The sequence below is a fragment of the Triturus cristatus genome, chromosome 6 (genome assembly GCF_964204655.1).
Source record: "Triturus cristatus chromosome 6, aTriCri1.1, whole genome shotgun sequence".
In the NCBI taxonomy this organism is placed as follows: Eukaryota; Metazoa; Chordata; class Amphibia; order Caudata; family Salamandridae; genus Triturus; species Triturus cristatus.
The window spans coordinates 297346906-297369983 of record NC_140589.1 but is presented as its reverse complement, the minus strand read 5'-3'; the positions used below and the strand labels follow the sequence as shown (position 1 = coordinate 297369983).

The window sequence follows — 23078 nt, the reverse complement described above, 5'->3', positions numbered from 1 at the left end:
GCCCTTGGTTTGCATGATAAATGTAGCGCCACTTGTGTGAGGAATACCTGCACTGTGTTAGGATCCCCACTGTACCTCTCTGGTGTTGCCAAGGGGACGGCTACCGGCATTTCCACTACTACCGCAGGGGTCTGGTTCGTGAGGGAGGTGCTGGGCGTGAGCGGGTCCAATTGGATAGCATCCAGTCTGGCTTTTACATCGGCTGTTTCTTGCCTGGAGGCAGCCAATTTAATTTGCACGGTCGCTAAAGCAGCCAGCACATCATCAAGTGTTGCCATGTCTGTTATCGACCGGGAGACAGTTAGTGTTATTAAGGTCGGATATTTTGTAACGCCCTGAACGTCTCAGGATCGTTTAACAGACACGATAATGAGAACGCAACCACTTGTGAAGGTTTAGTTATTTTAATGAAGGCAAAAATAATACAAGGAATAAACAAAGGTTATAGTCACTGGAATCCTCCAGGCTAAGTACGTTACCAGCCCACAGCACGGATGGTCCTAACCGTCCTCTGCATATACGCCGATCCCGGCGTATGCCAACAGAGGGCAGAAATGAAATGTCCGACAATGCCAATCGGTAGGCTGTGAGGGGCACGAAGAGTGTTGGGGAGAATCGAGGAGTCAGGGAAACACCCAGCCGGGGTCTCTACCTGAAGGGAGCAGCCGCTCAACCTCTTCCTCAGACTGCACCGGGACGCGGAGTCACCTCCTGGTGATGCGTCACCGATACCCCAATCACAAGCAAAGAAGACTGAACCGAGAGCAGCCGCTCGATCGATCCTGTGGACTTCCGAGTCTGTAACGCGGCAAACACCTCCTGGTGTGCGTTACAGCTGGCAGTCCCTGTATCTCTGGTCGGGCTGGGAGTTACGACTCCAACCAGCAAAAGCGCCACGGCGCTTTGACTCAGCCGAGCCAAAAAGCGAAGCTCAATGGTTATCCGGTAGAGCTTCCGGGTCCTTCACAGGTGACGATGGGGCAAGACACGGCCCAGGGAGTAACGACTCGACCTACCTCCGTTCTTGCCTTACTGGAGCACCACTCCGGAACACTGCTCTTCACTAAGCAGGTACGTCGGTGTAAACACAATATCCGACAGCGTTGTACCTCCCGGTTCCTCCCTTTATAGGGCGTTGTTTTCCTTGAGTTATGTAACAGCTCTCCTGTTTACATAAGGGCGTGTTTTCCTTGTGTTATGTAACAGCTCTCCTGTTTACATAAGGGCGTGTTTTCCTTGAGTTATGTAACAGCTCTCCTGTTTACATAAGGGCGTGTTTTCCTTGAGTTATGTAACAGCTCTCCTGTTTTACATAAGGGCGTGTTTTCCTTGAGTTATGTAACAGCTCTCCTGTTTACATAACCTCTCAACCGCTAAGCATCCTGGGAGATGTAGTCCGTTTTCGCTGGTTACCGTTTTCCTCCCCTCGCATGACAGGAATTCTTGACACATCAAAATCATGAAAAATGATTTTTCACCCAAAATTACAGCAAGAAAAGCTAACTCCTTCTTTGACATCGCCAAGTGGAGTCCAGCCATTGGCACATAGTTTGCCTTGTGCCGGACATGAAGTACTGTTTCCAATGTGAGATTTGGAATCACATCTATAACATACCGTAGCTTTTCAGGTGACGTTTTGTTTTAAACCGGCTTATTAATTTTCGCATTAACTTCTATGTCATCAGCATTTGTAATAGACGCGATATTTGAATCACCCGACTTTACTCTAAGATCCTCAGTTAGTATCTTTGTAGAGCTAAGAGAACGTTCAATACTACAGGCGATATCCATGACTTCATCCAGCTATAGATTTTTGCATGTCAAAATCTGTTCCTGGATTATTTTTTTTTATAACCATTGAAAACTAACAGGTCACGTAAAGAAACATAAAGGATAAGGCCAAATTCATACTTGGCAGCTAGAATTCTCAGTACTGCTAAATAATCCTCTATTGATTAATCAGCCGTCTATTTCCTTTTGAAACATTTGTGCCTTTCAAGCATAACAGAAGGTTCATATCTATATTCTTTGAACAATCTAGAAATAGCTTCTAAATAAACATCTCAGGGAGCCTCATCAGAAAGAGGTGGAGTAACAGGCAAATTATCAAAAACTTGCGGACCAGCATCACTTAAATGATTTAAAAAGAGAGCAGCACGACAGATAGCATTATATTTTGAAGCATCTATATTTACTAAGTAGTTTTCAAAAACCCTAAGTCATTGTCTAAAAGGCATTGAGGGCTTTCCAGGATTTTGTAAGAAAAGGAGGAGGTTGAACAACATTGTTTGAAGAAGCCATAATAAATAAATATCACTTGACAGTACCAGAAACTGTTGTAAGTATGAAAGAACAAGCACAAAATGTGAAAGTACAAAGTGTGTCTGTCACTGAGCTCACAATGCAGCAGACAGCAGACAAGAAGGAGAAGTGAAGTTTGAATGAAATATCCAGCAAATGTACCATGTCATAATGCAACAGGCAGTCCAAAACGTAAGTGGGAAGCGTGCCTATCACTTAATAAGGCAAGCACATAATTCCGCCGGCACCATGCAATGCACCAGGGATAGCTGTGATTGGAGAACTTACGTGCTTAGCACCGCGTAAAAGATCCCACAGCAATATCCAATATGGGTGCTGCCGACATGCTGTACGTGCTGTTCAAAGGAAATAGAAGACGAGGCCGACGTGCTGAACATGCTATTGAAAGGAAATAGAGCACGTTGAGGTAGAATCTAGAATCGGACGTATTGAAAATTCCATCGGCACCGGAGTAGAAGAGGATGCTCGAGGACAGAATGCCTTTGAAAAATGCCACGGCAATCTCCAAGAGTATTACAGTGCTAAAGACAATCCAAAGAACAAACCACTGTATGAGGTAGCTGTAAAGTTGAAAGATACAGCAGCGCGCTCCAAATTTGAATGATGCCACCAAAGTAAACTGCTTATGCAGGTAACAGTGCGGTAATTATGATAAAGTACCTTAAGTTGAGATCCATTCTCTGTCAAGGTAGTTTGTCTGCACATACAGTGGTACAACAGCGAAGATAAAAAAAAAATTGAACACAAAAATTACTCCAAATCAGTGATCCATATACATGTCTGTAATATGTAAATCAATAAGGGGAGTTGGTGGGTCCAAAAATAACTTATCGCCAAAAAAGATATTGTATGCATGCAAGGCCAGCAGAAATCCAAATAAGTACATGAATGCTGTATATGGCTTCCTTATAATACTTTTAATCAAGTAAAAGACCCACTGCCACTTCCCTGCTTGGCATCCAAGACGGTCTGTCTAAGCTTACAATTTACTTCCCACAGTCCCATGTTCCACTATCCAAATTCCATTGTTTGATAGAATCCTTAAAGAAAGAAGTAATAATACTAACACACTACACCCCTGCTAGATCGTGTTTCCTCCACGAGCTCTCATCCACCTCACAGGGCTTACTTGTCTTGGCAGGCAGAAGGGTGGTGCTCCTGGCTCAAAGGAGGTGGTCTTGATTTCCTGGGGATGACTGAGCACCTCACAGAAAGACTCGCTGACCTTGGTCCCCTGTCCTGATTCCCACAGCTAGCAGTCTTGGCGATCTTCCTTTGTGTGATGAGACAGCACTGTTCAACCTCTTGTGGGACTCAGTCTTTCGCCTTCATAGCCTGGATCAAGACATACATGTGATATAGTGTCTGGCCTCTGAAATTCAGGTTGTGGGTATCTGCTACCTTGAAGTTATATGCTGGAGCCATATGAGCTGCAGAATTCATACTTTTGCATAGATCGCCATCTGGTGTTGGGCTTGGATGCTTGCACCTTGTTGTTGTCTTGGAAGACGTCTTTTGTAGTCACAAGATGGGTGACTCCTCCCTTGGACGATAGTGCGCATGGGCATTGACTCCATCCCCAGATTGATTTTTTTTTTTCCCACCATCTGGTTCGGATGTACCCTCAGCGCTCCGGTTCGGTACTGTGTTTTCCAAACCTTTTCGACGCGCAAACCATCGCAAACTCTACAGTATTGTTCTTGTTCGCGTGCCTTTCGCCGCTCTAACTCAAATACTCGATTCCAGTCGTCGACGTGGGCCGCTGGGCATTTCTACGCCATTTGGACCTACGGCTAATGGAAAGGACTCCATTAAAAGAATTACCCCCCGTGTGAAGCTAAATTCCCACACAGCGACCAACACAAGGTCTGCAACCTTTGTCTCTCGCCCGAACACGAAGAGAAAGATTGCCAAGCCTGCGCCTCCTTCCGCTCCAAAAAGACTATCCGTGATCGCCAGGCTCGACGACACGTTATGGCGTAACAGGCTGCACCGGTGCCAGAAGATATCTTCGATGAAGACCCCGACGTTCCAGAGGCAGAAGATTCGGAGGATCTCAACATCGTATCCGAAGCAGATGACTCCGACTCCGATGACCACATTACTCCAGGTCAACGAGTGAGTACAGCTGCCCCAACCCCACCCGAAACAAAGAAGGCTCTAGTCAAGTCTTTGCCTGAAGGTCTCAGTCGTGACTGAAAGAAAACTTCAGAAGCCCCGCCTACGGGCCCGGCTCCGAAGACGAAGGAGAAGCCTTCCTGGGGCTAGGGACCGAGCAAGCAGTAAGTCGGTGCACCAAAAACACCTTCGGTGCCGAAAGCGGGATCACATCCTACTCCCACTGTCTCAAAGAAGGCCCAAGCACTTCGGCACCGAAAGAACAAAAGGCCTCGGATCTGAAGACACCTCGCAAACCTTCGGATCCAAAAAAGATTTCAGACTCTACACTGAAGGACCAAAAAACCCCTTCTAAGGCTCCAAAGCAGAAATCTAAACCGCGTTCAGAACCAAAAAAAGCGGCGACGAATGGCAGACGCCAACGAGGAAGAAATGTTTCTACCAGATCCCATCGATCCAAAACAGAAAACACTGCATGTGGACCCTAAAACAGGCCATATTGTCAGTATTTCGAAGAACAAGAGGAAATTGGATACCCCACACATTCCTGAGGTGCCTTTGAAGAAAAGAGACTGTGCAACTTCACCATTAAGACCCTCTTCTCCTGTTCTTCCTACTAAGCCTTTCTCTCCTCCAAAGTCTCCCATACTTCCTCCAACGTCTCCCATACTTCCTCCATACTCGCCACCACCACAGAATGATGATGACCTAGGGGGTGGAAATATTGACCCTTTCAATGATCCTGAAGAGGACACTAACATACCACAGGACACATGGGACGACTATAGTGACCCGGTAGATCCTCCAGACCTTCCTGATCCAGATGCATACCCAAGAAGGCTGATGACAACATTGGTTGTCACCAGCTCATTGATAGGGCTGCCCAGTATCCTGGCATTCAAATGCATTCAGATCCCACAGAGGAAGATTGCCTGGTAAATGCTTTTGCACAGACAGTAAGGACAGTACAAACATTACCCATGCTGAAAGGTGTCATCAAGCATGCTCCAGATGTCTTCAAAGACCCTGTCAGGCCCAGGATTCTCAATCCTCGGATTGATAAAAAAATATAAAACCGCCCCTAATGATCCCACCTACATTAAAGGCCAACTCTCTTTAGATTCCCTGGTAGTGACCAATGCTAGGAAGCGTGTCAACTCTCAGACCTCCGGTGATGCTTCACCTCCAGACAAAGTCTAAATTACTGGACGCTTCAGGCAAACTAGTTGCCTTTCTGGCAGCTAATCACTGGAGGATAGCTAATGCACAAACATTACTTGCCAGATGCGATAGGGCTCACTACGACGAGCTTGAGGGCCTAATGCAGCATTTGCCGACCAGTACAAGGCCAAAGCCAATGATTTGATTCAGGAGGGCAAATTAATCACAAACGCGTCCATTAAATGTGCCCTCGATGCAGCAGACACTGCGTCTAGATCAATCAACACTTAGCACGTCAGTGGAATCAGGCTCAAGGTCAACTTGCAGATCTGGTGTTGGTGGACAGCCGCACACATAGCTCTCTGCAGTGGTGGAACACACAAAACCTTTCCAGAGGGCGGCCATTCCTAGAGCCAGTTCCACAGATAGTGCTAACAGTGGACGCATCACTCACCGGCTGGGGAGCCCATCTCCTAAACTCTTAAACTACATAATTCAGGGCAGGTGGACCGCTCGACAAAAAGTGCTCCACATCAATCACCTAGAATTACTAGCAATATTTCTAGTGTTAGTCATTCCAAGCACATCTCCTCAACAAGACTGTTCTGGTCCGCACAAACAATATGACAGCAATGTATTACATACAAAAACAAGGAGGAACACGTTATTTGCAGCTGTCTAATCTAGTGCAAAGCATATGGAGATGGGCCATTCTGCAAAACATATATCTTCTGGCAGAACATCTTCCAGGAGTGCACAATCACATTGCGGATACACGAATGGGAACTTCATCCTTAAGTTCTTCAAACATTTTTCCAAATGTGGGGCCACCCAGACATAGATCTGTTCACCACACACGCAAACGCAAAATGCCCAACCTTCGCCGCCAGGTTTCCACATCCGTTGTCCAAGCGCAATGCGATATGGATGAACTGGTCAGGCAGATTTGCGTACGCTTTTCCGCCACTCCCACTCATTCCGCTAGTAGTACGCATCCTCAAGCAACAGTCTCTCAAGATCATCCTAGTTGCTCCCACATGGGCACGGCAACCATGGTTCACAACACTCCTCGAACTCTCAGTAGTTCCACACCAATAACCACGGCTCTCCCCAAAGCAGCTGACGCAGAACCATGGAGAGATAAGGCACCCAGTTCCAGCACAACTGAATCTAGCAATCTGGCTCCTGAAGTCCTACAGTTTGGTTACCTTAACCTCCCACTGGACTGTATGAACATTATCAAAGAAGCCAGACACCCTGCTACTAGAGTTTGCTATGCAGCCAAATGGAAATGATTTGTCATGTTCGAGGCATGTGGGCTGCTGAATTCATATCTGTGCATAGATCGCCGCCTAGTGTTGGGTCCGGATGTTTGCACGTTGTTGTCCTGGAAGAGTCTTCGAAGTATCCAGAGATAGGTGACTCCTCCCCTGGACCACAGTGCGCATGGGCATCCTCTCCATCCTTAGATTGTTTTTTTCCGCCATTGGGTTCAGATGTGCTTATCTTAGCTCAAGTTAGGACAATTTAGTTTAAGGCCAAAAGGCTTTTAGTTTTCGTCGGTACTGTTCCCGCTCGGTATCGACTGCTTTCTTGCTTAGTTTAGAAACTTATTCCAGTTTTTCGGATCCGTTTAATCCGAACATCGACCTTACATCGACGATGGAATCGAGGATCCCATTCAAACGGTGTCCTCTATGCCACGCCAAATACCCTCACATCGACGTCCACCCGGTATGCAACAAATGTCTCTCGCCGGATCACGACGAATCGAAATGTATGGCCTGTGCCCGATTCCGATCCAAGAAGACTCTCCGGAATCGACGGGCAGCGAGATTAGAAGCGCAGCAATCGGCACCAGCCCCGGCCAACATCTTCAGCACCGAGGACGAAGATGTTGAAAGCGTGGAAGAAGTAAACTCCAGCCCCGCTTCCGAACACGATTCCCGATCGGAAGACGCCGATGAAGCGCTTTTTCACAGGGACGAAGCCATCGATGAGGTAGGAGACTACGATGAGGCCTTTGGGGCCGAAGAAGATAGCTCTGGCGAAGAGCCGGGCCTACCCGTCGAAACGGAGGCTATCAAAGTGCGTCATTCTACGGCTCCGGTCAAGGGATCGCCTCCGGGCCTTACCCGAGATCACTCCCAAAGTTCTTCGGCCCCGCCTTCAGGCCCGGCCTTGAACATCCAGAACGAGCCATTATTACCGAAAAAGACTGGTTTCCCTTCAATGAAACCGAAACCAATCGTCGCACCAGTTCCACCGAAAACGAAAGTGAAACTGGCAGTGGTCGGGTCGAAGCCCTCGAATACCTCCACTCCTTCGACGCCAGCACAGACCATCGGCTCCGAACGCACTAAGTGGGATTTCGGCGCCGAACTCGCTGCAGCGGATGTCGGTACCGACCCAAAGAGGAAGGCCATCGGTCCCACAAAAGCGCCTCGGCCCCCGGCACCGAAGCAGTCGGCCCCGACCACCAAATTCAAAATGGCCGCTCCATCGGAGTCCACTTCGAAGGCAGCGACACGCGTCAAGTCATCGGCTCCGACAACCGCCAATGCCTCTCCTCGGATCGATGACCCTGTGGCTCCGAAGCAGTCGACGCCTACCTCTACGGAACCACTCGGCACCAAAGAACCTTCGGCGTTCTCGGTGCGGCAAGTCGCGGCGTCCTTGCAACGCATCAGGGAACGGGCAGCCCTCCGGTCCACGTCGGGCCCCGACCCGAAAAAGGCTCCAAAGGCACCCTCGGCACCAACCAACATAACTTTTGGTTTACCGCCATCCACGGCGCCGAAGATGTTTGAGATCCGAACACGTGTCCGCCAGACAAGGTCCCCATCTACTGGACACTCTCCTACTGAGCCTTCACCGTCACAATTCATCGACGCCGACACCGGCAGACTCATGCTCCGAAAACGGAAGTTCACGCCAGAGCAGGCCTTGGACTCTTACAGAATCCCTCTAAAGCAGAAACTGCCAGCAGATTCGGAACCGGTGCTATACGAACGCTTGCACACGTCCTATCCAGATCCCCAGTCCTTTTCTCCTACGCCCTCCGACACGGACGTAATGGAGGATTACATGGGGGATGATACCACCTACCCTACGGATATCGATCCCGAAGAGCAGCAGGACCCAGATCAGGCTTGGGATGACCCTGCAGACCAGGGTGCCGCAACAGATACCCAGGACACGCAGCTTTACGGCGGAAAAACATCTCCCACAGAGGACACTGCTGCCTTCAATGCCCTCATAGAACGTGCTGCCGCCAATCATGGGGTGCAACTCCACTCTGACACAGTTGAGGACGACTTCTTGGTGGACACTTTCGCCTCCTCCGAGAGAACTGTCAAAACTTTGCCCATGTTGAAAGGGGTTCTCAAGCCTGCAAAAGACATTTTCAAGGAAACGACCAGGGCACTGGTGCTAAACCCCAGGATTGAAAAAAAATACAAACCTGCGCCCGGGGACCCTATGTACATTAGAGGTCAGTTACCTCTGGACTCCATGGTGGTTGCTAACGCTCGCAAACGAGCCCACTCGCAAACAGGTGATGCTCCTCCCCCAGACAAGGAGTCCAAGGTGCTGGAGACCTCAGGCAAGAGAATTGCAGCCCAAGCAGCAAACATCTGGCGTATTGCCAATACACAGGCCCTCCTTGCTCGCTATGATCGGTCACATTACCACACGCTAGAGTCACTACTCCAGCATCTGCCAGACGAATACAAAGAGGCAGCGGAGCTCCTCATCAGGGAGGGACAACTTCTTTCCAACGCATCCATTAAGTGCGCACTAGATGCTGCCGACACAGCTGCAAGGGCAATTAACACCAGCGTCATGTTACGCCGACACGCTTGGTTACGGATCTCCGGATTCAAAGCAGAGATTCAAAACAACATCCTGAATCAGCGAGTCAACCCCGACTACTTATTAGGCCCAGAAGTTGACACCACCTTAGAAAAGATAAAGAAGGACACTGACACTGCGAAGTCAATGGGGGCTCTCCAAAACGCAGACATTTCGTAGTGGCTCCTTTCGTCGCCCCGGGCATAGGGGAGCAGCTAGAGGCCAGGGGTCGCAGCAGCAATACACTAAAGGGGGCACACAGAGTACCTACGATAAAACCAACAGAGGTGGATATCGTGGCTCCAGCACCAAGGGCAGAGGACGCGGTTACGGCAACACCAGGTCCTCACCCAAGAACAAACAGTGACGCCCTCTCCCTTCCCCCTGACCACATAACACCTGTCGGGGAGAGACTCCAGAGGTTCCTGTCCACGTGGAAAACCATCACCATGGACAGGTGGGTCAGGGATATTATCCAGCACGGTTACTGTCTCGAATTAACCTCCACTCCACCCACAATACCGCCAAAGCACCGTCCTATGTCCGCAGAGCACTTAGCATTATTGCAGCAGGAAGTGCTAAGTATGCTGCAAAAAGGTGCAATAGAGGCCATGCCCGTCAACCAGCAGGGGACAGGGGTGTACTCCCTGTACTTCCTAATCCCAAAAAAGGACGGGTCGCTCAGACCTATACTAGACCTGAGACCCCCTCAACCACTACATTCTGTCAGAGCACTTTCATATGCTCACCCTACAGCAGGTTCTCCCGCTGCTCAGACAGGGAGACTTCCTAGCCACACTAGACCTCAAAGATGCGTACTTCCACATACCCATCCACCCGTCACACAGGAAATATCTCAGGTTCACTATTCAGGGACAGCACTATCAATTCAAAGTCCTCCCCTTCGGCGTGACAACAGCACCCAGGGTCTTTACCAAGTGCCTAGCTACAGTGGCTGCACATCTCCGGCGACGACACATTCACGTCTACCCTTACCTGGACGACTGGCTTGTTCAGGCAAAGTCAGCCCAGCAATGTGCCAGCCACATGTCCCTCACCATTCACCTTCTTCACAGTCTGGGATTCTCACTAAATTACCCAAAATCACATCTACAACCCGCACACGTACAACAGTACCTGGGCGCGACCATAGACACTCTGGCAGCCACAGCTCAGCCAAATTTAGTGAGGATCAACAGCATGCAACTGCTGATCTCAAAGTTCAAACCTCAACACTCCCTTCCGGCGCGAGTATTCATGCAGTTGATAGGCATGATGGCCTCCTGCATTTTCATAGTCCCACATGCGAGACTACATATGCGCCCGCTTCAGGAGTGCTTGGCACGTCAATGGAATCAGGCTCACGGGCAATTAAAAGACCTAGTGTTGGTGAGCGGTCGGGCATACAACTCTCTGCATTGGTGGAATCCACAAAACCTTTGCAAGGGCCGACCGTTCCAAGAGCCTGTTCCACAAATAGTACTGACAGCGGACGCCTCTCTCCAGGGATGGGGAGCTCATGTACTCAATTACACATTGCAGGGACTATGGACAACACAGCAAAAGAAGATGCACATCAACCTTCTGGAACTGATGGCAATCTTCCTAGCCATGGAGGCATTCAAAGTACACCTGTGCAACAAAGTCGTGTTGATCCGGACGGACAACATGACTGCCATGTACTACATACAGAAGCAGGGAGGAACACACTCTCCACAGTTGTCTCATCTGGCTCAGAGCATGTGGAAGTGGGCCATTCAAAGGAACATATTCCTCATGGCGGAACACCTCCCAGGCAAGGACAACCAGATGGCGGATCTGCTCAGCAGACACAGCCACCAGATGCACGAGTTGGAGCTACACCCATCAGTACTCCAACCGTACTTCCAGCAGTGGGGTCATCCAGAGATAGACCTATTCTCCACAAACGAAAACGCAAAATGCCAAAGCTTTGCCGCCAGGTTCCCACATCCACAATCGCAGGGCAATGCGATATGGATGAAATGGTCCGGCAGATTTGCGTACGCTTTTCCCCCAGCACCATTAATACCGCTGGTGGCATGCAAACTGCGACAGCACTCACTAACACTCATCCTAGTTGCTCCAACGTGGGCACGCCAGCCATGGTACACCACCTTTCTGGAACTTTCCGTGGTGCCGCATCAAAGGCTGCGGATAAAACCTGCACTCTTAACGCAGAGCCATGGCGAAATTCAGCACCCAGATCTGCAACAGCTGAACCTGGCAATCTGGCTCCTGAAGTCTTAGAGTTTGGCTACCTAAACCTGCCACCTGACTGTATGGAGATCATCAAGGAGGCCAGGAGACCCACTACCAGAGCTTGCTATGCAGCTAAATGGAAGAGGTTTGTCATTTACTGCACCCACAATGACATTAACCCGCTAGACGCATCCATTCAAAACATAATCTGTTACCTCTTACACCTATACCAATGCAATCTGGCATACACCTCGATATGTATCCATTTGACCGCAATAGCAGCCTATCTCCAGAACAGGCAGCACCTCTCTTTATTCAGAGTGCCTGCCATCAAAGCTTTCTTAGAGGGACTTAAACGAGTAATTCCCCCAAGACACCCACCAGCACCGGTCTTGGTCCTCACCAGACTGATGGGTCCACCCTTCGAACCTCTCCACTCATGTGAGATTCAATTTCTCACCTGGAAAGTAGCTTTCCTAGTAGCAATCACTTCATTAAGAAGAGTTAGTGAACTCCAGGCACTAACCATTCAAGAGCCATTCATACAGGTTCACGCAAACAGGGTCGTACTACGTACCAACCCCAAATTCCTGCCTAAAGTAATATCGCAGTTCCACATGAATCAAACTGTTGAACTGCCTGTTTTCTTTCAGAATCCACAAAATGTCGCTGAGAGAATGCTCCATACACTAGATGTAAAAAGGGCCCTCATGTACTATATGGACAGAACTAAAGACTTTAGGAAGACAAAACAACTTTTTGTTGCCTTTTCCCCACAACACAAGGGCAACGCCATTTCCAAAGCAGGTATAGCCAGATTGATCGTTAAATGTATTCAAATTTGCTATCAAAAGGCTAAACGCACATTAACGATTCCCCCACGAGCCCACTCAACACGTAAGTTAGGGGCGTCCATGGCTTTCCTGGGAAACATTCCTTTACAGGAAATATGTAGAGCAGCCACATGGTCCACTATATATACATTTACCAAACACTACTGTGTAGATGTACACTCCAAACAGCAGGCAGCTGTAGGACAGGCTGTTCTCAAAACTCTTTTTCAGACTGCTGCAGCTGGCACTGGTAGCCGCCGCTAATAGGAGGTACTGCTATATATTCTATGCACAGATATGAATTCAGCAGCCCACATGCCTCGAACTGAATATGCTACTTACCAGTGTGCATCTGTTCTTGGCATGTAGGGCTGCTGACATTCATATCGCCCACCCTCCTCCCCGGCCCCTGTAGCAGCTGCAGCTCTCAGAATTACTTTATAGCATGGTCATCACTTTCTGTATCTACTCCATCACTGCCACAATGGCGAAAAACAATCTGAGGATGGAGAGGATGCCCATGCGCACTGTAGTCCAGGGGAGGAGTCACCTATCTCGGGATACTTCGAAGACTCTTCCAGGACAACAACGTGCAAACATCCGGACCCAACACTAGGCGGCGATCTATGCACAGATTTGAATGTCAGCAGCCCTACATGCTAAGAACAGATGCACACTGGTAAGTAGCATATTCATTACTGCAATAACAACAAAATTGACCCACTAGATGCTTCCATTCAAAACATCATTTATTTGCTGCATCTACAAAGATGTAATCTAGCATACTCATCCATAAGATTACATCTGGCTACCCTTGCTGCCTACCTACAAAACAGACATTTGTTATTGTTTAGAGTACCACTATCAAAGCCTTTATGGAAGGCCTTAAAAGGATAATTCCTCTCACACTGCCACCTTCTCCGGTGTGGAACCTAAATATTGTCCTTACTAGACTCATGGCTCCCCCATTTGAGCCTTTACATAAATGTGAACTGCAGTTCCTTACATGGAAAGTAGCTTTCCTTGTCGCAGTCACCTCTCAGGAGATTAAGTGAGATCCAGGCTTTAACCATACAAGAACCATTCTTACAAATACATCGTAACAAGGTGGTTCTTAGAACAAATCCTAAATTCCTTCCCAAAGTATCTCTGCTTTCCATCTTAATCAATCTGTAGAGTTACCAGTTTTTTTCCAAAACCCACATTTTGTAGCAGAGAGCTATTGACGTCAAAAGAGCTTTACTTTATTACATTGACAGGACTAAACCTTTTAGAAAGACAAACCAACTGTTTGTAGCTTTCTCTCCCCCTCATAAAGGAAACCCCATCCCCAAAGCTGGAATTGCCAGGTGGATAGTCCAATGCATTCAAATATGCTACCAGAAGGCAAAACGCACATTAACAATTCCCCCTAGAGCGCACTCACCACGCAAATTAGGGGCTCCCATGTCATTCTTAGGGAACATTCCCCTAGAAGACATTTGTAAAGCAGTGACATGGTCTACTATACACACCTTCACCAAACACTATTGTGTAGACGTGCAGGCGAAGCAACAGGCCAGGCTGTTCTTGAGACACTTTTCCAAACCACTGCAACAGATGCAGGTGACCGCAGCTAAGGGAGACACTGCTGTACAGTCTATGCAAAAGTATGAATTCTGCTGCTGATATGCCTCGAACGGAAAATGCTACTTAACAGTATGCATCTGTTCTTGGCATGTAGAGCTGCAGAATAAAATACGCCCACCCGCCTCCCCAGAACCTGTATCTGTTCCAGTGTTATCTTACTTAGATACATTCACACGGACATCTTTTCTGTTTCTTACAAACTCCATCATTTCCCATCATGGCGAAAAATAATCTAAGGATGGAGTCAATGCCCATGTGCACTATCGCCCAAGGGAGGAGTCACCTATCTCGTGACTACAAAAGACTTCTTCCAAGACCACAACAAGGTGCAACCATCCAAGCCCAACACCAGATGGCGATCTATGCAAAAGTATGATATTCTGCTGCTCTACATGCCAAGTACAAATGCATACTGGTGAGTAGCATTTTCCTTCTTCTACACTGCCCTATGTCAAAGGGACAACATTCCACAGCAGGTGTGGCTCCAGTTCTGACTGACCCACCACACAGGCCAGGAGAGTAACCAGGGATCACACCTTGGTGTCCGCCACCACTGAAGTATGCCCCATTGCGGTTCAAAGGCCCAAGCCTTTCTTTCCAGCAAGATTGCCTGGTCTGCTGTGCCATCCATGTAAGTCTCACCATCTCCCTGACGCTGAGCCCAGGCTCCACCGACCGGTAACTCTTCCCAGTATCAAAGAGACCACCTTATTTCAATTCAAGGGCATGTGTCCCACCCCTACCCTTGGGAATGTCGGCAATACACATCTCCTGTCTGGAGGTTTCAGTCCTCACCTCCACAAGCCTCTTCAGACCCTGTGCTTCCTAAAATGGAACACTGTAACGTCCTGGCTTTCTTGGGGTTGGGACCAACAGACGACGGACCAGAGAAATGGAGGTTAAGGATGATTTAATAAACAGATAAACAACTACAGACAACAAAGAATACCGGTACTGGAATCACCAGTTAAAGTACGATACCCATTCACAACTCTTCTAACCGTCCTCCGCATGCACACCGGACCCGGTATGCTCCAACGGAGGGCACAGTGCTAAGCAGTGGCCGACAATGCCACTCGACCGCTGTGAAGGGTAGTTCCAAGGTTGTGGAATCTTCAGGGGGGCGGGGCACGTGCGAGTCACCCGGCCGGGCTCTCTACCAACTGGGAACAGCCGCTCTACCGGTATCCCCCAGAGTACTGCCACAACACAAAGACGCTGGGAACACTTCCTAGTGTGACTCTCTTGTATCCGGGTTTAAGTGATGATACCCAAGGTGGTGCAGAGAATGGATGGGAGCAGCCGCTCTACCTATCCCAGTTCTCCTACGAGTGTCGATGGCTAAGACGCGGAAACACCTCCTGGATAGCGTCTTAGCTCTAGGCGTGTGTTTACCCAAGTAACGAGGGTGGGGAGCTTCGGCTCGCACCCACCTCGTTTTCTCCAATTGTCAGGCCGTTGGGAGCTTCGGCTCTACCAACGGTACCTGTGCCCAATGACGTTGAATACGGCTCTCAGAACGGGACAGGACACGGGCAGGAAGCACACGCAGCACCTCCCCTCCGCTCCTTAGAATGTTCCTTCCGCCGCTCAACTCTCCAACGGGTCCGTGTACCTCAACCATGTACTCCGGTAAAGATCAGAATATCCGGCGCCGAGTCCCAGTGATCTTCTCCTTAAGTAGTACTCTCGGCGTTGTATAACCATGACTCTTGAGTTGCATAACACGAAAACTAGGCGTTTCCCTTGGTGTTATGTAACCAGAACTCTTGAGTTGCATAAGGCACTGTTGCCGGAGGGCATTCTGGGAGTCGTAGTCCGCTCTCCTCCATGCGCACCAGGTTCACGGCAGTGGCATCGTGGGAGGGAATCCATGTGCGGGAGGGGATTCCTGACAAACACACAGGCATTCATGTTATGTACCATCCACAGGCACACACACGTGGACCCCTGCATGCACACACAAGTTTCACGCACTGTCCAGCGCTACTTATAATCCATGCAAGTCCACTGTGTAGGAAGCTGGCTCTGTATATACTAACCCAAAATGAGGTATAGTGTGCACAGAGTCAAGTAGAATCCCGAAGGTAGGCAGAGGTAAAAGTAGATAGCACCTTACTCTCTATTTGTGGTAGTGTGGGCGAGCAGTAAGGCTTTATCTGAGGGTAGTGTTAAGCATTTGTTGTACACACTCAATCAGCAAATTATGTCACAGACTGAAAGACTGAACTCATGACCTATTTAATTTGTATAAAAATATTATTTAGTTGTATTTATTTCCTAGAACCAAGCACGCCTGGCACAGTTAAGTGTATTTGATAATTTTCTAGGCAGGTTGAACAATACAAGCAAACTGAATGAAAATTTCTTTGTTACAGGTTTGTAAATGCTTACAGTACAGTGGAAATTACGGTTAGATTACTTTGAATTACTTTGCAGCTTACTTTCTGGATTACTTTTTCTACTCAGTGTGATACACCTAGATATCAGACTGGAACGTTTCCTAGAGAAAAGGTAGGTAAGCAATTTTTAGTTCTTTGCAGTTTTTTTAAAAGTTCAATACAAAAAAAAAAAACTCCACCCTTTTAAACATTTTTCAAGGAAAAACAGTCAATGTATTCCTATGGAGAGAAATTATGTTAACAGGTAAGTACTTTGTTGTGGGAGGTGGTATTCTGGGATTAGAACCAGGGTTCCCCCAGGGTCAAGGCCCAATGTTATTTAATGGGGGATAGGGGACCTCTGGTTGGTGGCTGCTCACAAGCAGGCCACAAGGTTGTGGGAGCAAAGCTCCTGGGGTTTAGCTCGGGGCAAATGGGATGCATTTTAGCACCCATAGTACACCCACATCGGCACAGGGGTGGCTGGGTGCTGGTTTGGTGTCTGGTGCCCTGTTGATTTCAGTGGGTTTCTAGAAGAAGCAAAAGGCCTGGGGAAGCTCACAAAGGCGGCAAGCCTTTGAATCTTCCCCTTTGTGGACCCTGCCCATTCTGTGGGAGGAGGCTTGGCACATCGTCCAACAGTGTGCATTGTTTCAGACCCCCGAGAGCAGTAGGCCCTCGACCCAGGGGTCCAGAAACCTATCTGGTGGTGGCAGCTGGCGAGCAGCCACTCAGCCTGGACAGTAGTGGTAAGTCGTTTTTCAGTGGGCATCTCTAAGATGCCCTTTGTATGCCTTTTTCATTAAATCCCACACTGACATCAGTGTGGGATTAATGTGCTGGGAAGATTGATACCAAACTTCCCAGTTTTCAGTAAAGCATCATGGTACTGTGGAGTTCGTAATGACAAACTCCCAGCACCATATACTCTTAATGGCCTTCCTGCAGTTACAATGTCTAAGAATTGGTCTAGACACTGTAGGGGTACAGGACTCATGCGCCTGTACCCTTACCACTGGTGTATTGCACCCAGCTAGAGGGGTGGCTGACCTATGCCTGGTCACTGGGTTGTAGGCATGGCACACCGGGATGTGTGCCATGTTGAGACTCTACTTTGTTCTGCACCAAAACACGCAGCCTGCAAAGGCAGAGTGTGGGTGTAAAGGTACAGGGCCTCTAAGGGTGGCACAATAAGTGCTGCAGCCCCTAGAGGCCTTCCCTGGCCACAGTGTCCTTGGTACCTGTGGTACATTAACAAGAGACTGACCTGTGGCCAAAGAGTGCCAATTGGGTTTTGTTTTCAAGGTAGTTTAGGGAAAGAACATAGGCCCTGGGTTCCTGTTTGGCAGGAACCCAGGGCACACTCAGTCAAAGCACATCAGCAGTTTAGCAAAACGTGGGGCCAACCATGCAAAAAGAGGGCACTTTCTTACAAACGGTGAGTTAAATACACAGCCAACAAACTTTACACAAAGGGGTACTACTCTGGTAAAAAGGTCTGTTAACACTACTGATTATATTGAACATACAGGGGAATGTTGGCACTACCGCACTTGTCAGTTGACTCCAGATAAGGGCAGTAGTCCTCTACTTTGTCGAGTGCAGTGCATGGTGCGCCCCTCCCGGTGAGAGGGTCCTAGGTCATGGTCATCTGTGTTTGTCCATGACAAAAAGCCATAATCATGGGTCCAGATATCCATAGAGCTGGAGCGCTCGGGGAGGGGTGCACGCCTGTCACCATGCAGGGGACTTGTATGTCCCAAAATGGACTAAATATAGTGCTTCATAAATGGCCCATGACAGAATGCATATTTAGTCCCTTTTTCTTTGGTCTGCGTCGGTTTACAAGTTGAGCCCCACAGCAATCCTTTCTGTTGCAAATAGTTTCCCTCTTGATCTGCTACCCATCAGCCACACATATTGCTTATGTTAACTGCTAATCTTTCTCATATGCAAATTGTAAATGTAAATGCATTTATTTAGCACTTTCTACCCCTGCCCAGGCGTTGAATCGCGTTTCGCTGTTCCGGAATCCAAGGCCATTTGTTACTCCAGTGTTAGTGATTATTGTTTGTTCTTGATTGGCATTAGTCTTGTGCACGGAGCAAACCATTCCATGCATTTATTCCAATATCTTTGGGATATAATAATTAATAGAAGGTAGGTGTGGGCATTAGTTAGGTGTGGGGTATGCAAGTTCATGCAAATGGTTGGTGGGGGTTAGTAGGTGAGCTTGAGGAAATTAGGTGGTTATATTGCAGGGATATGGCTTCAAGAAATGACAGGTTATGATCTTTGATATGAGTTTTGGGAAGTTTGCAGAAATATGATCAGATTAAAGTAAACATGCATGTGACTTTGACATGGTTGTGCTCAGAGAGATGAGGCATGCAGAGGATGGAAGGGACAAAGTGTGCCATTCGAAAGAACAATGGACAGGCAACAATCAGAAGTAAAGTTAAGTTTTCGTGCTAGATTTAGAAATGAAGAGTTTGATTTTTGAGATAGCATGCAATTTGAGGATGCAAGACTGCAGAAAGAGACCACATAATTTGTACGCGGAGATAGTGATGTTTTAGCTCATGGGTATGACGCATAAATTAATATCGACGCATATCCTGTCAAATATCAAGAGTTTTACGCTATGCTTGAAGTTGTGAACTTTTCATAAGGAAAATGAAAGTGATGTTGGTCTGATGCTGTGAACACCCTTGGTGGTTTGCAGGGTACTACGGATTGCCTATTGGTGAAACTTTCAAACCTGTAATGTGTTTTAATAGGATTACGAAATGGCTTCACATCACATGGACAAATAGGACCTCGCTTAGAGTGAGGCATTAATGAGAAAGGTGTGAATGCAATGACCCTATGCTTTCTGTCTCGCACTTCTGCAGGTTTTGACCCATGTTTTCTCCTTTTGTCTGTTTTCATATTTTTCTCTCCCTCCTGTCTTAGCCTTTCGTTTGTGCTGGGTCAAAGTCTGATAACGAAAATTAAGTTCTGCTCTCCAAACATGATCACTAGTGCCCATCACTGGTGCCATTGGACCCCCAGTTAGGCTCATCCATAATCATTATTGTTGTTGTCACTTGATATGCTTCCAACACTAAGCTATTTGCTGTTGCGGGTATGTTCAGAGTTACATAGATTGGTAAAGAGTGAAGAAAACTCTTTAATGATGTGTGCTGGGCACAAAAGTAATTTCCCTTGTGCGGTGCAGAGCCCTCATTGTCTGTCTAAAAATGTTTTTAAAAACGTCTGAAGTGTAAGCACAATGAGCTTTTCTCTTCAGGTTGACTATACCTAAAATTATTAATGCCCAAGCGCCTCCGGGTCTGTCACAGATTTTAAGTCCAGTTGTAGCATCACAGGGCCGTGGTCACGTATGCTAGCTTCAAGAATAGAGCTCAGCTAATCATTGGTAGCAAAAAAGAGGATCTCTGGAAGAAATCGGTTCCATGCATGCTAGATAAGCGTTGTCTGTCATGTGCATGCTTAAATCTCCATATGTCACCAAGCACATATGGTCAGCGTGGAATCGGCAGCCCCCTGAACTGCTGGTGTCTGGTCTACTGCGCCTACCTAGAATGGGGTCCACAGGTATGTTCCGGTCACTTCTCATCAGTAACCTCCTTTTCCACTCTGCACTGTGGAGAACCTGTAGATGGGGGGGGGAACACTTTCCTCCGGTTGGGGCATTTATCGATCCCACTGCCAATTTCTTCCCTGATTAGACTAGACTATTTCACAAACACTCAACTGCCTTCATCATCCATCCACATTTCAACACTGCGGCTAATGAGGATTTCTTCGAGCAAGACTGCTCCCCTTCTCAGTTTGTAGGCAGTTGATGCCCATGATCCTCCCTTGTCCAGTTGTGGGTGTGGAACACTTAATCAACTGTTAAAAATGTCTGTTTTGGCGAGCAGCAATGTCTGGGGACTTAAAGGCTGGTTACAACATGTTTTGCTTAGTTTTGATGTAATCTGTGCTGTGTCATCCAAGCCACTCCAGATTATCTCCCTGAAGATTAACATGGGAGATAATCTTCAGGGAGATAATATGGAGTGACTTGGATGACATGGCATTAAGGGCAATCATTCAGTATTGTTCCGTAGGCTATACGCTGCTAATGGTACAGGGATAGAGTAGACATGCTGTCCATTTCCCAACAGGCATGTTCTCTGGAAAAGCCCAGGGAACAGAGAATAGGGCAGAGTACTTCACCCAGACACAGAGCCCATCATGGCTACAAGGAGTAAGTGAGGCTGTAGAAGTACTAGAAGGGGATAGGAGTATAACTAACCAGTCATGATACCGTGCTAAGAAACTTAAAAATAGCAACACTCCGAGTTTCCACCTAAGCAGTGAGTGGCTTTCAATATTATTCCTACTCCTGCATAGTTGGTGGTTGTGAAGAGTGTGTAGTAATGAGTATTGTGTGATTATGTAACACAAAAGTTATTGGTAACGGGGAAACATTGAGGAATTGCTAGATTTAACAAGTATTTATTATTTCCCATTTCCTTTAAAGAAAGTTGATGTGCGAATGCTAATCTGCACCGATGTGGCTGCCAGAGGGATTGATATCCGAGGTGTTCCATATGGTAAGCAAATAGGGTGCAATGGCTATTTAAATGTGTTCTAGCAAATGATACTTCTTTAATGTTTAGCTTTGTGCAGCGTGGCCTGATCTTGATGTGTATCTAGCTAGACAAAATGATCATTCTGAAATCTCACAATTCTTTTCTTCTTTAATGTAGTTATAAATGTTACTCTTCCGGATGAAAAACAAAACTATGTGCATCGCATTGGGCGAGTTGGTAGAGCTGAAAGGTATGTTTCGAGGTTTTGTGTTTTAGATACAGTAAATTAAATTTTTGCAAGTGTCAACCATTGATTAACCTTTGTTTTGTCTTTTAGAATGGGGTTAGCTATTTCACTCGTGGCAAAGGAAAAGGAGAAGGTAGGTCATTTGATCAGTGTAGTGTGGAATCTTTGCAATGATTGAGCGGAAGTTATTTTTATACCCAGCTAAAACTATTATACTACATTAAGTAATGCCTATGCTTACACTTCTTTCAGTGTAGAGTAGAAACATTACAATTGGCCATATATCTACTCTCCACCCAACCAATAAAACAAGCCTTGTGTTAAGGGTGATTGTCACTGACTTGGGTCATTTTTCTGGGGAATATTATTTTATCTGACACCACATGTTACAGCGCCTTTGCACAATTTGACTTATGCATTCTCAGCGCTGCCTTTAGCCCCATTGACGTTTCTAGCAGATCTGCTCTGATTGCTATTTCACTACCACCATGGTCAGTGATAGTGATTTTTTATCCCCATGGTAATCCTTGAGCCCCTTCTGGTGCCAAGGTGTCATGTAAAAATTCAAAATTGTCATTTTGGTGCCATAGAGGCTATTCCTCCATTCTTGCCGGTTACGCTCACTAAATTGTGACATCTGTCACAGGAAAAATCTTTTAATTCCATTGAATACAGATATTGGGTCATTTCTGGATTTGTGGAATGTCACTGTTTTTTGCACCTCACTCCAGCTGATGACCGTGCCACATTTGGATCTGTGGGCAGAAGGCTGCTGAGACCCTAGCTAGAGTGATTGGGAACACGTTTCAATTTATCTCCCTCTATATAGTTTGGTTTAGTCTGAACAGAGTTTAGCACTTTGGGAGAAAGCCCCTTCTGTAAGAATTTGTTCTTGAAGGGTAGTCTAGCCCATGGGTACTCACAAACATTTTCCCAAGGGCCGCAAAGTTTTGTGTGACGATGGCTGCATCAATTCCAGCAAGGTGGTGTTAAGGGGGGGCTTTGGGGGGGGGAGGGTGGGAGAGGAGTGGCGCGGTGCGCTGTATGGTGGACATAGGGGGGGGGGGCGAAGCATATACATCTAGTGGCTGAGTTGCACAATGTGAAAACAGAAAACTTGGAATTATTCCCTGCTTCCACACTTTACCAAATTGTGTGATTCTAGGCAATTGTTTCATTTTACTTTCCCTCCTTTTACTTTTATCACAAAATACATGACTTCAGAATGTGCGCTGCACAAACCTTCTCCTGTGTTTGATGTAATGACCTATAATGTTGTTAATGTATAATAGGAGGCCACCTTAAGAGTGCACATAACCGACATACGTCTTAGTTCACTATTGGCACTGTTGTCCGTATGGAGGAAGAATGTGTGATCTAAATTCGTATTTGAAACTATCACTTAAAAAAATACTTCCCAATGCACTGATATAATCTGATATACTAAGGTGAAATGGTTCTGCATGTTAATTAAATGCACTTTTTGAACTTTTGAAGAAACCTTATAATTTTTACACGTGGCTTTGAAAATGAAGGCGTTTCTAAAGTTAAGTGGTGCTGGACAACCTGGTTACTTCCTTTCTTTAACTTTAATTGAACTTTAAATGAAGGCTTGCCTGTATATTTAATATGTTAATGTTAGTGCTGAGTTGAGTGAAGAGCAACCCAGTGCTGCTGCTGCTCAGGGGGCTGCATGTAAAGGTCAGGAGGGCTGCATGCAGCCCCTGGG

The 23078-nt window shown here is 47.1% G+C and overlaps 1 protein-coding gene across 1 annotated transcript in view; it reads left to right on the top strand.

The window, feature by feature from the left end:
* Positions 1-23078, top strand: part of DDX1 (DEAD-box helicase 1) — a 287219-nt gene that overhangs the window by 217778 nt on the left and 46363 nt on the right. The window contains exons 21-23 of the mRNA XM_085610667.1: positions 21051-21123; positions 21280-21352; positions 21440-21482. Coding sequence (XP_085466793.1) covers positions 21051-21123; positions 21280-21352; positions 21440-21482 — 189 coding nt within the window. The remainder of the gene's footprint in view (positions 1-21050; positions 21124-21279; positions 21353-21439; positions 21483-23078) is intronic.